Source organism: Camelus bactrianus, chromosome X (genome assembly GCF_048773025.1).
Source record: "Camelus bactrianus isolate YW-2024 breed Bactrian camel chromosome X, ASM4877302v1, whole genome shotgun sequence".
Lineage (NCBI taxonomy): Eukaryota > Metazoa > Chordata > Mammalia > Artiodactyla > Camelidae > Camelus > Camelus bactrianus.
In genome coordinates, this window is record NC_133575.1 from 28,441,760 (window position 1) to 28,454,007 (window position 12,248).

The 12,248-nt window shown below is 34.4% G+C and overlaps 1 protein-coding gene across 1 annotated transcript in view; it reads left to right on the forward strand.

Moving 5' to 3' along the window:
- The window catches only part of CFAP47 (cilia and flagella associated protein 47), a 423,400-nt gene that overhangs the window by 329,815 nt on the left and 81,337 nt on the right, over window positions 1-12,248 (forward strand). The window contains exons 56-58 of the mRNA XM_074358969.1: window positions 2,078-2,186; window positions 5,634-5,747; window positions 9,581-9,737. Coding sequence (XP_074215070.1) covers window positions 2,078-2,186; window positions 5,634-5,747; window positions 9,581-9,737 — 380 coding nt within the window. The remainder of the gene's footprint in view (window positions 1-2,077; window positions 2,187-5,633; window positions 5,748-9,580; window positions 9,738-12,248) is intronic.

A 12,248-nucleotide genomic window follows, 5' to 3' on the forward strand; every position in this document is an offset into this window, starting at 1 on the left:
GCAAGGGAGGAAAAGGGACTATTGAAATATTTGGAGGGGTAGTTGGACGGGGACTGTTGCAATTTGGAGATCATTCACCTCTCAGAAATCTACAAACGTCTCAACAGCAAACGGAACAGGCTTTTTCTTTTCTAGGCTCAAGGAGGGGTAAGCAGAGATAACCAGAATCCTTGGAGGGAAAGCTGGACAAGGAAGGGAAAATGACCAGTAGGGACTGATAGGAAAAAGGTCTCTCTGTGGTCAGTTGATCCCCAGGAGAAGCCCAATTGGGAGGCACGTTGCACATTTTTTGTGCTTGCTCAAGCTTGGGAACAAACAGAGTTCAGGGGCCTGTAGGAAAGATAGAAGGCTGACTAAAGTTTAGTTAAGGCAAAGCGGAGGTTAACCAATGGGCAATTGAGAATACTTGGTCCCTTGGTTAATACCATGTGCCCTTGAGATACGACCATTTCTATTTAGGTGATTGAGTTCCTGTTACATGTCTGGCACTAAGTTTAGTGCTGATAACCAAGGGGCAACCACAATTCCTGCTTTTAAAGAGTATGTCTTGATTGTGGTGGTGGTTTTATGGGTGTGAACATCACTGCAAGTGATTTATTAAGGAGGTGAACCCAGTAAGAAAAAGAAGTAAGAGAATAGGGAATGCAGAATAAGCAAAGGGAAGAAGCTAAGCAAGGGTGTGATTGCAGGTAGAGTCCCAAACTTGGTCTGATCCTGCAGAGGGCTCTGGAGCATAAATCACATCTCAGAGTTTGTCTTGGCTTGATGCCAAGATTCTAGGCTGTTTTTTTCTTTTTCTTTTTCTTTTTCTTTTTCTTTTTCTTTTTCTTTTTCTTTTTCTTCTCTCTCTCTTTTGTTTTTTAAATGGAAGTACTGGAGATTGAACCCAGGACCTCATGCATGCTAAGCACACACTCGACCACTGAGCTATTCCCTTCCCAAGGTTTTTGAACTCCCATACTAGTTACTATAAGCTTCCTCTGGATGAACTATAAATTCCCAGGCACTTCTGCTGTAGGGCTGAGGAGGCTGCAGGACCCAAGGGCAATCATCTGAAGGTCTCAGATGGAAGGTAAACAGCACATATGTGAAAGTTGGGAAATGGGGACAGAGACTTGGTAAAAATCTTCTAGGGAAACTAGGTAGAGTACTGGCAGTGTCTGCTACAAGTTATTTACAAATTTATTTCTAGATTTCTGTTTTTTCTTGTTTTAATATGTATACTGATATGTGAAAACTATATACATGTATGTAGGTACAATTGTTAATAAATGTAAGAAAGTCTTGTGAAAATATTGGGCTGAACCAATTTTACAGTCATGTTTTTTTTTATCCTACTAAAAATTGTTTACCTTTTTTCTTTCTTTTTATGTCTTTGGGTTTCTTTAACATGTTTTCCTAAACCTTAATTTCTTTTTATCTAAGTCAAACTGTATATAATTTAAAGTCACATAATATTAAAAGATGTTTGATAGTCACTATTTTTTTCATGAGTCCTGTCCTGGATCTTTATCTTCTTCCCAAGTTTGCATGGTGTTTAATTGTACCCAGTTGCCTTACAATTCTTGAAGATATATATTGGTGTGGCTCTATTTTTGTAAATTTTTTTCTGGATAGGTGGGGTCTCTTTCAATATGGAAACACTGAGATATTCTAACACACCTTAGAATGGCTAGAATTTTGAAATCAAGGTTTCAGCAGGACTATGCTTACTGTGAGACCAAAAAGGGAGACTCCTTCTTGTCTCTTCTGGCTTCTGGCCATCTTTGGTGTTCCTTGATGCATCTTTACCTCCATTCTCATATGGTCATCTTCTCATGTGTCTTTACATCATCTTCTTATAAGGATACTAATCATGTTGGATTAAAGTGCACCCTACTCCAGTATGACCACAGCTTAACTAATTACATCTGAAATGACCCTCTTCCAAATAAGGTCACATTCTGAGGTGTTGAGAGTTAGAACCTCCCTGTATCTTTTAGGGGGATGCAGTTCAACCCATAATAGTCATCAAGTTTGTAAAGTTATTATTGAACAAGATTATGAACAACTTCACTACCTTTGTTTTTCCTTCCAGGTTTGCCACTGAGATAATTCATTTAGACAATCCTACACATGAAACTTTAGAATTGCAAGCAACGAACAGTAATCCTGATCATTTTGTCCTGGAGATTAACCGGTCACCAGTAAGTATATTCAGAAAGCCAAGCAACCTACCACTACTAGAACATTTTCCAATTCTGATTTGGGGACACCATGGAGTATTAGCATTTGAATTATTAATCAGGTTTCAAATGATAAAATTTTTAAATATAACACACACATATATATCTCCCCAATTTTAATTTATCAAGAAAACCAATATCATGTCCCTATTAATTTTTAAAATTATATGTGCTGGATTAATGCTCATTATCACTGAACTCTAAGTAAACTGGTTGTGCTTTATTTCTAACCCTTTTGGTAACCAGTTTTTGCAGTAGTTTCCCAATAATATGATTTTGACTCAACAGTCAATCTATGTGTCCAAGTCTCAAGAGGCCAGTTCTTTTTAGCCTTTCCTGAGCTCCTACCACCACTCCCTCTCTACTTCCTGAGAGTGCTGACAGCACCTCTCTCCTTTCTCTGCCCCATTTTCGCATTCCTTGATCCCTGGCAGAGACTAGAGCTGGTCAATGGGCCTCAGTCACTCTCTCCTCCTCCAAGTAGCAAAACAAGATCTGAAGGTTTAGCATCCCTGCCTATATTTCCAAAACATATGATACCAAATATAGAAAGTGAATGCCAAACCATGCTTTCATTAAACTTCAAAATGATAATTGCAATAGATTATTTTCTTCAGAGGACCTCACGGTCCTCATGAAGCCCTTATTAAGTAGATGAGATATTTAAATGAAGGCTTTTACTATTTGCTGTTTGATGATTGTTCAACAAATCTATAATGTGATTTCTTCATTTATATTTTGAATACCTGTCTCTTGTCACTCACTGGTTGCCAACTAATATCGTGATAAGAAACTTGTTCTTAACTGCCATAATGTGTCAGATCACATGTTGCTAAGTATTACATTGCTAAAATTGGTGTATATAGTTTAATCTTAGAAAAATTATATTAAAATATACACACATATTTGTATTACTTAACACCATATTTTCCATAAATTAAACAGAATATGATGTTCACACTATAGTTTACATATAACTGAACTTACTCATTAGTCAGTGATGTTTTCATGTCCTTTGTATCACTACTTTAATGGAAGAATCTAATCTGTGGCCCAAGGGAAAATAAATGCATTATATTACAAACACCTTCTTATACTGCATAATGAAAAAGATGGTCTCCGCTTAACATTTCCAACCATGGCTTTCTAGTCCATTTGTTCTTTTATACACTTAGCAAATATTATTGAGCCCTGAATAGACAATTAACTTTAATATTAAGAAACAGCTCAAAAATAAATTTATAGATGAGAAAAACACCAGTATATGTTATAGAACAAATAGGAACACACATTAATGGTAATGATAATAAATGGAAAGTATACTATTTATGTATATAGGTTTATAATGTATATATCACTTTATACACACACACACACACACACATACATATGTATATGTAACTTTACACCTGGTTTTGTTGCATAATATTCACGTTTACATGTTAAGGATTTTTAAATATTGGTGATGAGCCATAAATTCTTCAATAAGTAAGCATAGACTGATTATCATGGCAAATAATGATATTAAAAACTTTTCCCTCCGTCTATATATTATGAAAAATTTCAAAAAGATACAGAAGTTGAAAGAATAATACAGTGCACAAACTTACACCTTCTATCGTGGTTCTTATATTAATAGTTTGTTACATTTTTTCTGTCTTTTCTCTCGTACATTTCTTACTATTTAATCTGAAGGTAAGTTGTAGATGCTATTTCAGCACAAAGTCATTCAGATTATATTTCTGAAGAGCATTTAGTCTCGTACATTATCTAGTATCCTGTCCAAATTTATGTTTACTTAACTGTCACAAGAGTATCTTTTGCTCTTAAACTAGGATCTAATGTTAGCTCACACATTGGAATTGGTCCTCATGATGACACTTGTTTGTAATAAAATGTGAAGTTTCATAAATTTCCTGTATTTAATATATTATACATATGTCCTATCACACTAAACATGTAGGTTTGCTACAGTTAAATTCCAACCAACAGTGTTTATCTTTCTTTCCTTGAAACCATGGGAGATGGACTTTTTAGTGAATTTTAGGTGGAAATAAAGCAATTTTATTAAGTTATTGCTTGATTCTAAACACTACCTTAGTCTTTACTACATGCTTCTGGCAGATATTTATAGAAGAAGAATTTGAAGGCAGAGAGGCTAAAATACTTAAGCCACATGATTAGTAAGTGATAACTAGAATTAAAATCTAAGTTAATGTAGTAGTATATATTCTTCCAATAAAATGGATGATTTCTTATCTATCTATCTATATAGAGGAAAGAGGAGAAGAAACCTTTTTTGTCACATTTGTTAAATTGAAAGAACATATAAAATGCAACCTTTCTTACTTATTTTTTTGCTGAAGTTGATACTGAAGTTAAACTCCTTAAATGTACATTAACTCATAACTTGAAAATATTCGAGATATCAGAGGGAGAGCCAGCTGGAGACTGAACAAAAAATTTGCTGTAGATAAGCCATATATATATAGATATAGATATACACACACACACACACACATATATATATATACATACACACACACACATATATATATATAATAAGGAGGTAACTGTTCTAAAATTAAGTTTGTGGGGTTTTTTCCATGATCATTTTCAGAGTTTATTGAACATCAAGTGCTACATTCTATAAGGATTGAATGACACTGCTAAACTGCAAGTTTGCTTTTTTACAGGTTATCTGGCAAAATACATGAGTGAAAAAGTAATTGACTTACTTTTCAAACATGTGCCACTCATTCTGTCATTCTGTACATGTTGATATTAAATATTACGTCATTCACAGTGTAGCCTTTTGATTACATAAGATCTTCAAGCCCTCATTATATTATGACAGAGTTTCTGGCTTCTTTCACCATCTCTAAAGAGGTAACTCAGACTAATACAGTTCAAATTCAAATTATTCGAGCAGGTCACACCTTGAGGGTATGTATGATAAGACAAAGAGAAAACGTTATTGTACACCAAAGAAGCATCTCTTACATCTGCACTGAAACTTAGTTCATTTCTTTTGACATCACCAAGACTACAAATTGGGTTCCCAGGGGTTTGACATGTATCTTGGGATGGACAATAAACTATGGATTCTTAAATAAAACACACATTTCTATTATTGCAGATTCTAATTCAGCTTAAAAAATTAATCTTGATTTCTTTTTATAGATCAGTGTGGTCATTTTCTAGGTGAAGAACATGGTGTGAGCACTTCTAAACACTGGTTACCATGGGCTGTTTCACAGGTAGTCGCCAAGCAGGCACACTGAGAATGGTTAATGTGTACAAGGCAACACATTAATCATGCAAATAACAACCCTGCATATATCTAGCACACAAAGATGCTGGCTCAAACAAAAGTATTGATTTTTATTTCTCTTTCTTCTTTCTAAGTGTACACAACTGATCATACCTCCTCACTCCACCAGAGACATGCTTGTTCACTTTCGTCCTTCTGCTCTTGGAAGAGATGGTCATCAGACTTCCATCGTCTTCCACTGTACTCAGGTATGCAGAATGCTCTTGGACCAAGACAGGTTAATTAAATGTCACAGTCAATAAATAAGTAAATCTAATTCATCCATTTAACATCTTTGCAGGCAAAACAAATTTATTGTAAATTATTATTTAAATGAACTTCTAAAAACATAGTATACATCATGTATGTGGAGATATTTAAGAAAATTTTTAAATCCTTAGATCACTTGAATGAAGGAGACTGTATGCCCAGATTTAAAACATAAGTATTTTAATGTAAATGCTAAATGGCTAGCATTTATGTTAATTTTCTGACTTAGATTTTATTACTCAAGTTCTCATGAACTTAAATATAAAGCTGTATAAAATGTAGTCTTGCAAATATTAGTCTGTTTTTATCTGAATATAAATTTTAAAAAATGATAGTTCATTTTTAAAGCATCTCTAAACTTGCTACATGCTGTTCTAAGAATTATTTCAATTCATCGCCACCATAGTCCTATGGCAGAAGTACGGTCAACCCCATTTTACAGGTCAGGGATATGAGACGCCCAGAAATTAACATCAGGCATCTAGTAGGAGGTCGAACCCAGACCTGAACCCAGGACATCTGGCTTCAGCCCATCTTCATGACTATTCTCACAGCTACCTACAGATTGCCGAGTCATAATTGTATTACTACCAATGAAAATTTTACATACGTTTTTACATTTATTATTATTTTTTACTTCTGGAAGTGATGCAGGAGTTAAGTAAATGGAAGTATATACTTTATATCCTATGGGACACCAAGGAACTTGCAGAACCCTACCATCTGCAAGGCAATGGAAGCAAATATAATACAGGGGGTTCCCCATGTCAGTGCAAGTCCTGTGAGTAACTGACGTGCCCTCTTTTCCAAAAAAAAAAAATGTCATTTAGAAAAAAAATGTTTTGAGGCTATTAAATTTTCTACGTGATTACTGACTTATACATGACCTGAAGCAATACTGTGGAAATATGCTTGACTCTCAAAATATTAAAGAAATAATATCTCAAAAATATTAAAGAAAACAGACGAACAGTAATCCTTCTCATACAAAAGGGAAGGTATAGTACAGATCATTGTCTTTCACAGAAATACTTTTAACAGGGCAGATCTTTTAAATCATTGCTTCATAGCAGAGTCAGCCCCTTCATCTTACTTAATTTGGGGGGACAGTTTAGTTGCTTACATTTTCGGTGGCAACTGTGTCTACTCAAGGTATCTGGCACATCAGCATGGCAATGATCAGTCCTCCGTCTTGATAGCTTTAGAAAATCCTGTTTGATTTCAGTTACCCTAAGCCTCTCCTTTCAAGTTGTAGCAAATCTCCAAGGTTTTATCTACAGTCAGACTTAAATCAATAACCCATCCTTTTAGCTACTGAGTCCAGACTGCTTCAACCTTTTCAATGTATTGCCCCAACCTTTGTGATTTTTGTTGCCTTTTCTTTTTCGCTTTTATTTTTCCCTTTCTATGCTTGAATCATTCAGGACTTCCTCTTCTTTTAATTCATCTAGTCGACGTTCATTGCAGGCAAAACCAGTTCATCCTAAAGTATTAATTGAATGAACTTTTTGAAATACAGTATGTATTATATATGTGTAGGCATTTAAAGAAGATATATTTAAAAATAAAATTTTAGGGCTTACTTTTCTAAGAGTTTGCAATTACTTTTAACCATCAGGGAAAAACAGATTTCTGTCCCTCTCTTGATTTCACTGATAAATATCAACTAACACACACACCTGAGTAGCTAGCTGATTAATCTAAAATCTAGTAATGACAATGCTAATAGGATAAGTTTTAGCTATTTCTGAATATGACTCTTTGCTGAACTTAAGGAAATGGCTACGGTTCATTACTTGTTTCCTTTGTTTCTGATTTGCATCCATGTGAAGAACTCTGCACTGTGAAAATCTAACTTCACACAAAAGTTGTTTGTGTAGATTTTGAATCCTGAGATTAATTTGGTTAGGACATCACAACTACAAATACCATAAACTCATAACAGGCCACCAGAGTCTCTCAATGACAGTGTGTTACTGCATAACATAATAAGAGGAACACTGATCAGCAGCAAATGTGATCATCAAGCCTTCTCCTTGGTATCAAGCATTCTGTTCCGAGCTCTTCTTTCTTGGTTTTCAGTTTTTTGATTGTCATTTCCAAACAGTTGCCATTATTTATTTCATTTATACTCGATTATGTGACTCACTGTGTCCAAAGGTCAGAATAGTCAAAATGAAGGAAAAAGAGATGAAATCAGAGTGATTTTATTACCCAGCATGTATCTATGATCCTTGTAGCCTGTGTCTCTGGAAAACTCTGTTAATTCTTAGCAAGCTTGAATGCCCTTAAGCTCTGCTCAGCGTGAAAGCCACATCTACTATCTTTTACCTCCACTTGTTTCATCTTTCAGAGTCATCGGAATTGGCTCTTTAATGGTTTTACTGTGTTTCCTTTCAAAGAAGTTTGCGATAAAGATGCACTAAAACCGTTACTTCTTTTTTTAAAAAAAATGCACCTGTTCTCTGGGATGCTTTTTAATTTCCCTTTGTACCCAGGTGGATAATGTAAGCAAAGCTAGAGTGATTGTTGGATACTAATGTCCAAGAATGGTGGGATGTGGTTCAATTTAGAAGCGCCAATATTCCAGGCCACTTGGCAAAATGTGAAAACATGACCTTCTTGGTTCTGTAGTTTGGCTCATTCCCAGTGATTAAAGTAACCCAATTTCTGTCCTCCAGAATTTGTTTTGTAAAATAGCCAAAAAGTAAGTAATTTACATAAAACAGTTGTTAATGTAGTTGAGCTCTGACGCTTGATTCCAGTCAGTCAATTACGTGTGATCAAATTGGGACATCATAAGTGAAAATCTAGTGAACTTACGCTGGTAGAATCTCTAATTAAAAGTAATATAGTCATTTGAAGATACATACAGATAAAACTTGCCTTTAATTCTCACTACTGTGACAGTATTTTATAGATTTTCTGTCACCACCTATCCTACTTTGAAACAATCTTAAAGCAAATTTCCCTGTTGTTATTGGAACTTAAGCTGGGAAACCTCTATGTAGTTTGAGAGGTGATAAACTAGGACATTGTTCACTGCTTTTTATTTAATGGCCTCTTCATTCATCAGTAACATTAGCAAAGTGTTTGGTACAGAATGGAGTCTCAAGGGACTTTTATTCTAAATGATACAAAGGGAACATTTTCAAACAGATCTTTGAGGGCTTATGAAACTCAGATAAGAACAGTGGCCACATTCAGTCTCCTTCACTAATTTTTGAGCCATACTTTTCATAGTGTGTGATAATAGAACATACACTCTACTAGGTGATGGGTGTAAATAATATGACAATTAGTTGTACACACTTCTGTTTAATGGGATTTCAATCTTTGCCTCACCTTCTTTACCTTGATGTGATAACCAAATTTCATTTAAAATTCTCCCTAAGATTGTAGAAACTTCATACAGCAATTAGTACCCAGTTTGTTAGATAAACTGATAAAAAAAATAAAACCTTGAGCAGAAATGCATGGTTTTCATTAAGATTTCTCTTTTTTGTTGTTATCAGTAAACTTGTATACATTGAAATATGTTTAATACTTGAATATTGGTCTCTTGCCTTCTTTTTTTCAGTGTAAAAACACATTGATTTTTCAATAAAATCAAAAGCAATTTGAAAAAGAAAGGAAAGATTAAAACAATGCATGTTAAATATTAATAAAAGACTTCTTTTCTGTTAAAATTTTTATGTGTACTATATTAAGTGTTGCAAATAAAAAGTATGCAATTAGGACATACATTTTATGAATGTTTACCTTTAAACAGTTTAAAGACTGGATATTCTACCTCTCTGGAGTAGGACTATTTCCCCAGCCTCAAGAAATAGAAACAGTAACCACATACCTTCATTTTCAATCATCTATTCTTATACCTTTCCAAAATCCCACCAAGGACGATGTTTTAATTGATATCATGCTAACAGGTGAGTTGTTTTTCTTATACTTTACATATGTTATTTTGTAAGTATTAATCAACCTTACTCTATCATAGAGTCCAAGGATTTTAGTGGTAGTGAACACTTTAGAGATCCGTAATTTCTACAACATTATTTTATTAAAGAGAAAACTTAATGGGTAAGAGATGAAGTTTTGTGACCAAAATCACAGCTCATAAATGATGAAGCCAGAATTGGAAATTAGGAATCTGTGTACCAAATCAAGTTCTTCTAATTTTATCTACAAATCCAAATACATGAATAAGTAAATTTGTACAGTTCCTGTGGTGTTACTCAAATATGCCAATGCTTATTGCTCAGAAGTTTACGGAAATTCTAGTGTTCTGATTTTGTTTCCTTTCCCCCTTTTCTTTATAAGTAGATAGTGTATTTGGATTAAATTTTGGCTCCAACCAAGAGTGTTCCTTTTTTCATGTCATATTGAAGATGTATGTTTTTAAATTTGATTGTGTTAAGTGTTTGGTCACTTTGTATTAAATGACCCAATAATGTGAGTCTGAAATAAAAATCAACTCTTTATAAGTTTTCTTAAACACATTTTAAATCTAAAATTGGACACTAACAATTTTAACTTTTCAACTGTAATTACTACTTCTAAAACTATTCCTACTACTATGATCTATTTTATAAAGTTCAGTTTCAGGGCTACAAAGAACACATATGTTAAGGTTTTTTAATGTAAATAACCAATTTACTCTCCAGAATGGTTATACTGTTGTAATTCATGCTGCCATCAGGAGTCTATTACAGACATTACTACCCATTTTCTTGAACCTTGTAAGCCCTGAGTATAAGCATTCTCCTTAATCCCTGTCAATCTGATTGTGGGAAAATTGTATCTCATCATCATTGCAAATTTACTATTTTTTTTTTTTGTTAATGCTGAAGCTGAACACTATCATTGACCTATTGGAGTTCTCATCTTTCCTGATCATCTCCTCATGCTCTTGGTATGAAATAGTTAAGAAACATGAAGAACATAGTGTCATCTCACATAAAATTCCCTAATGAATACTTTGTGATGAGAAGAGACATACAGTTTAGTAAATACTGATTGCAGGCTCAAGGAAGCCAGCATTTTAATATGAAAGAGACTTGAGCATATATATAAACAGAAAGAATAAGCCACAGTTGAGCAAAAGTTAAAGCTATAAAGGAGGTAGGATTTAACTGATGGGCCAAAGCTCTGGGAGGACTCGAGTCAGAGTTGAGGGAGAAGGAAGAGCCATGAATAGGAGGGGCATTTGTACCTTTGGACAAGTGGAGATAAGGTAAAACAAATGTGAATGTAGATCAAGTGTAGATAGTAGAGGGGCTTTCGTATTAAGAGCATTCAGGTTTACATTTTTCATCTGCTGTGAAAAGCAGATATATTAAGAGATCTGAAGAGTGGCACAGTGGTTTGAAATAATTTCTGGAGGGAAAGGAAGATGGAGCTGACAAAATTCAAACACAAAAATGTAATTGGCTGGGGTTGCAAACCACAAATTTAGGTAGGTACCAAGAAAATTTGTATTTGTGAAGTTTATACCACTTGTAGGGCTCAGAATTCCCTGGTGTGGGAGCACTCAAGGCTGATAAATGGAACTTTCCAGGGAATAGAATTTTCAGGGTAATTGCAGCCAAATCACTTCATAACTGTAAGAGTGTTATAAAAACAGATTGGATCAAGATTTTCATATTAAAAAGTGGAATAATTTGTGACTTCTCAATTTTCTTTAATTGATCTAAAATGTTTTCTGCTGTATAACAGGAAAAAGCAGTAAGCTTGATCATCGAAAATGTATTAGTCTTTTGTAATTTAAAACAGACTCTTTTAAGTAAACTCACTCTCTCTTGGGTGAATGTTTAAACTCTCAGGTTCCCCCCTTTCTCCCTCAACCTGAGGATGTTAGAGACCAAAAAAGACACTGACCTCTGGTATCTTCCTCTCTTACACTTTCTCTATTACTTGATGAAAAGATTCCTTCTTTCCTTTCTCTCTCTCTGTTATAACCTCCTCCTTCTTCCTTTTGTGGACTCTTTTTTTTTCTAGCCACCATGTACATGTCTTCTTGTACTCATATTCCTTGGCAATCTGGCCTCATAATTTGACCTGAATTGAATTGTTGAAGGGCCACAAGGAAACATGACTGACAAGAAGAATAAAAATATTTAACAGATATGCCAAATATTCTTATTAGAAAAAGTACTACATTAATGCCTACTCATTTAAATATTTATAAATGTATTAAAATTATTTCATGATAGGACCATGCAACCCCTTGCTGTCTTTCAAAAGAAGTTGTAAATGTTCCTGCTGATGCTACAGAATTCACAGAACCTCCGTAGGGAAGTTGATAGCAAGACTCATAATATAGCACCAAGAGAGGGGTTGATGCATGTGAGAGATCTCACAGTATTTCAGATCCTGCCTTCCTCATCTCTTTTATAGATAGATAGACAGACAGACAGACAGACATATAGATATAGAGTTAT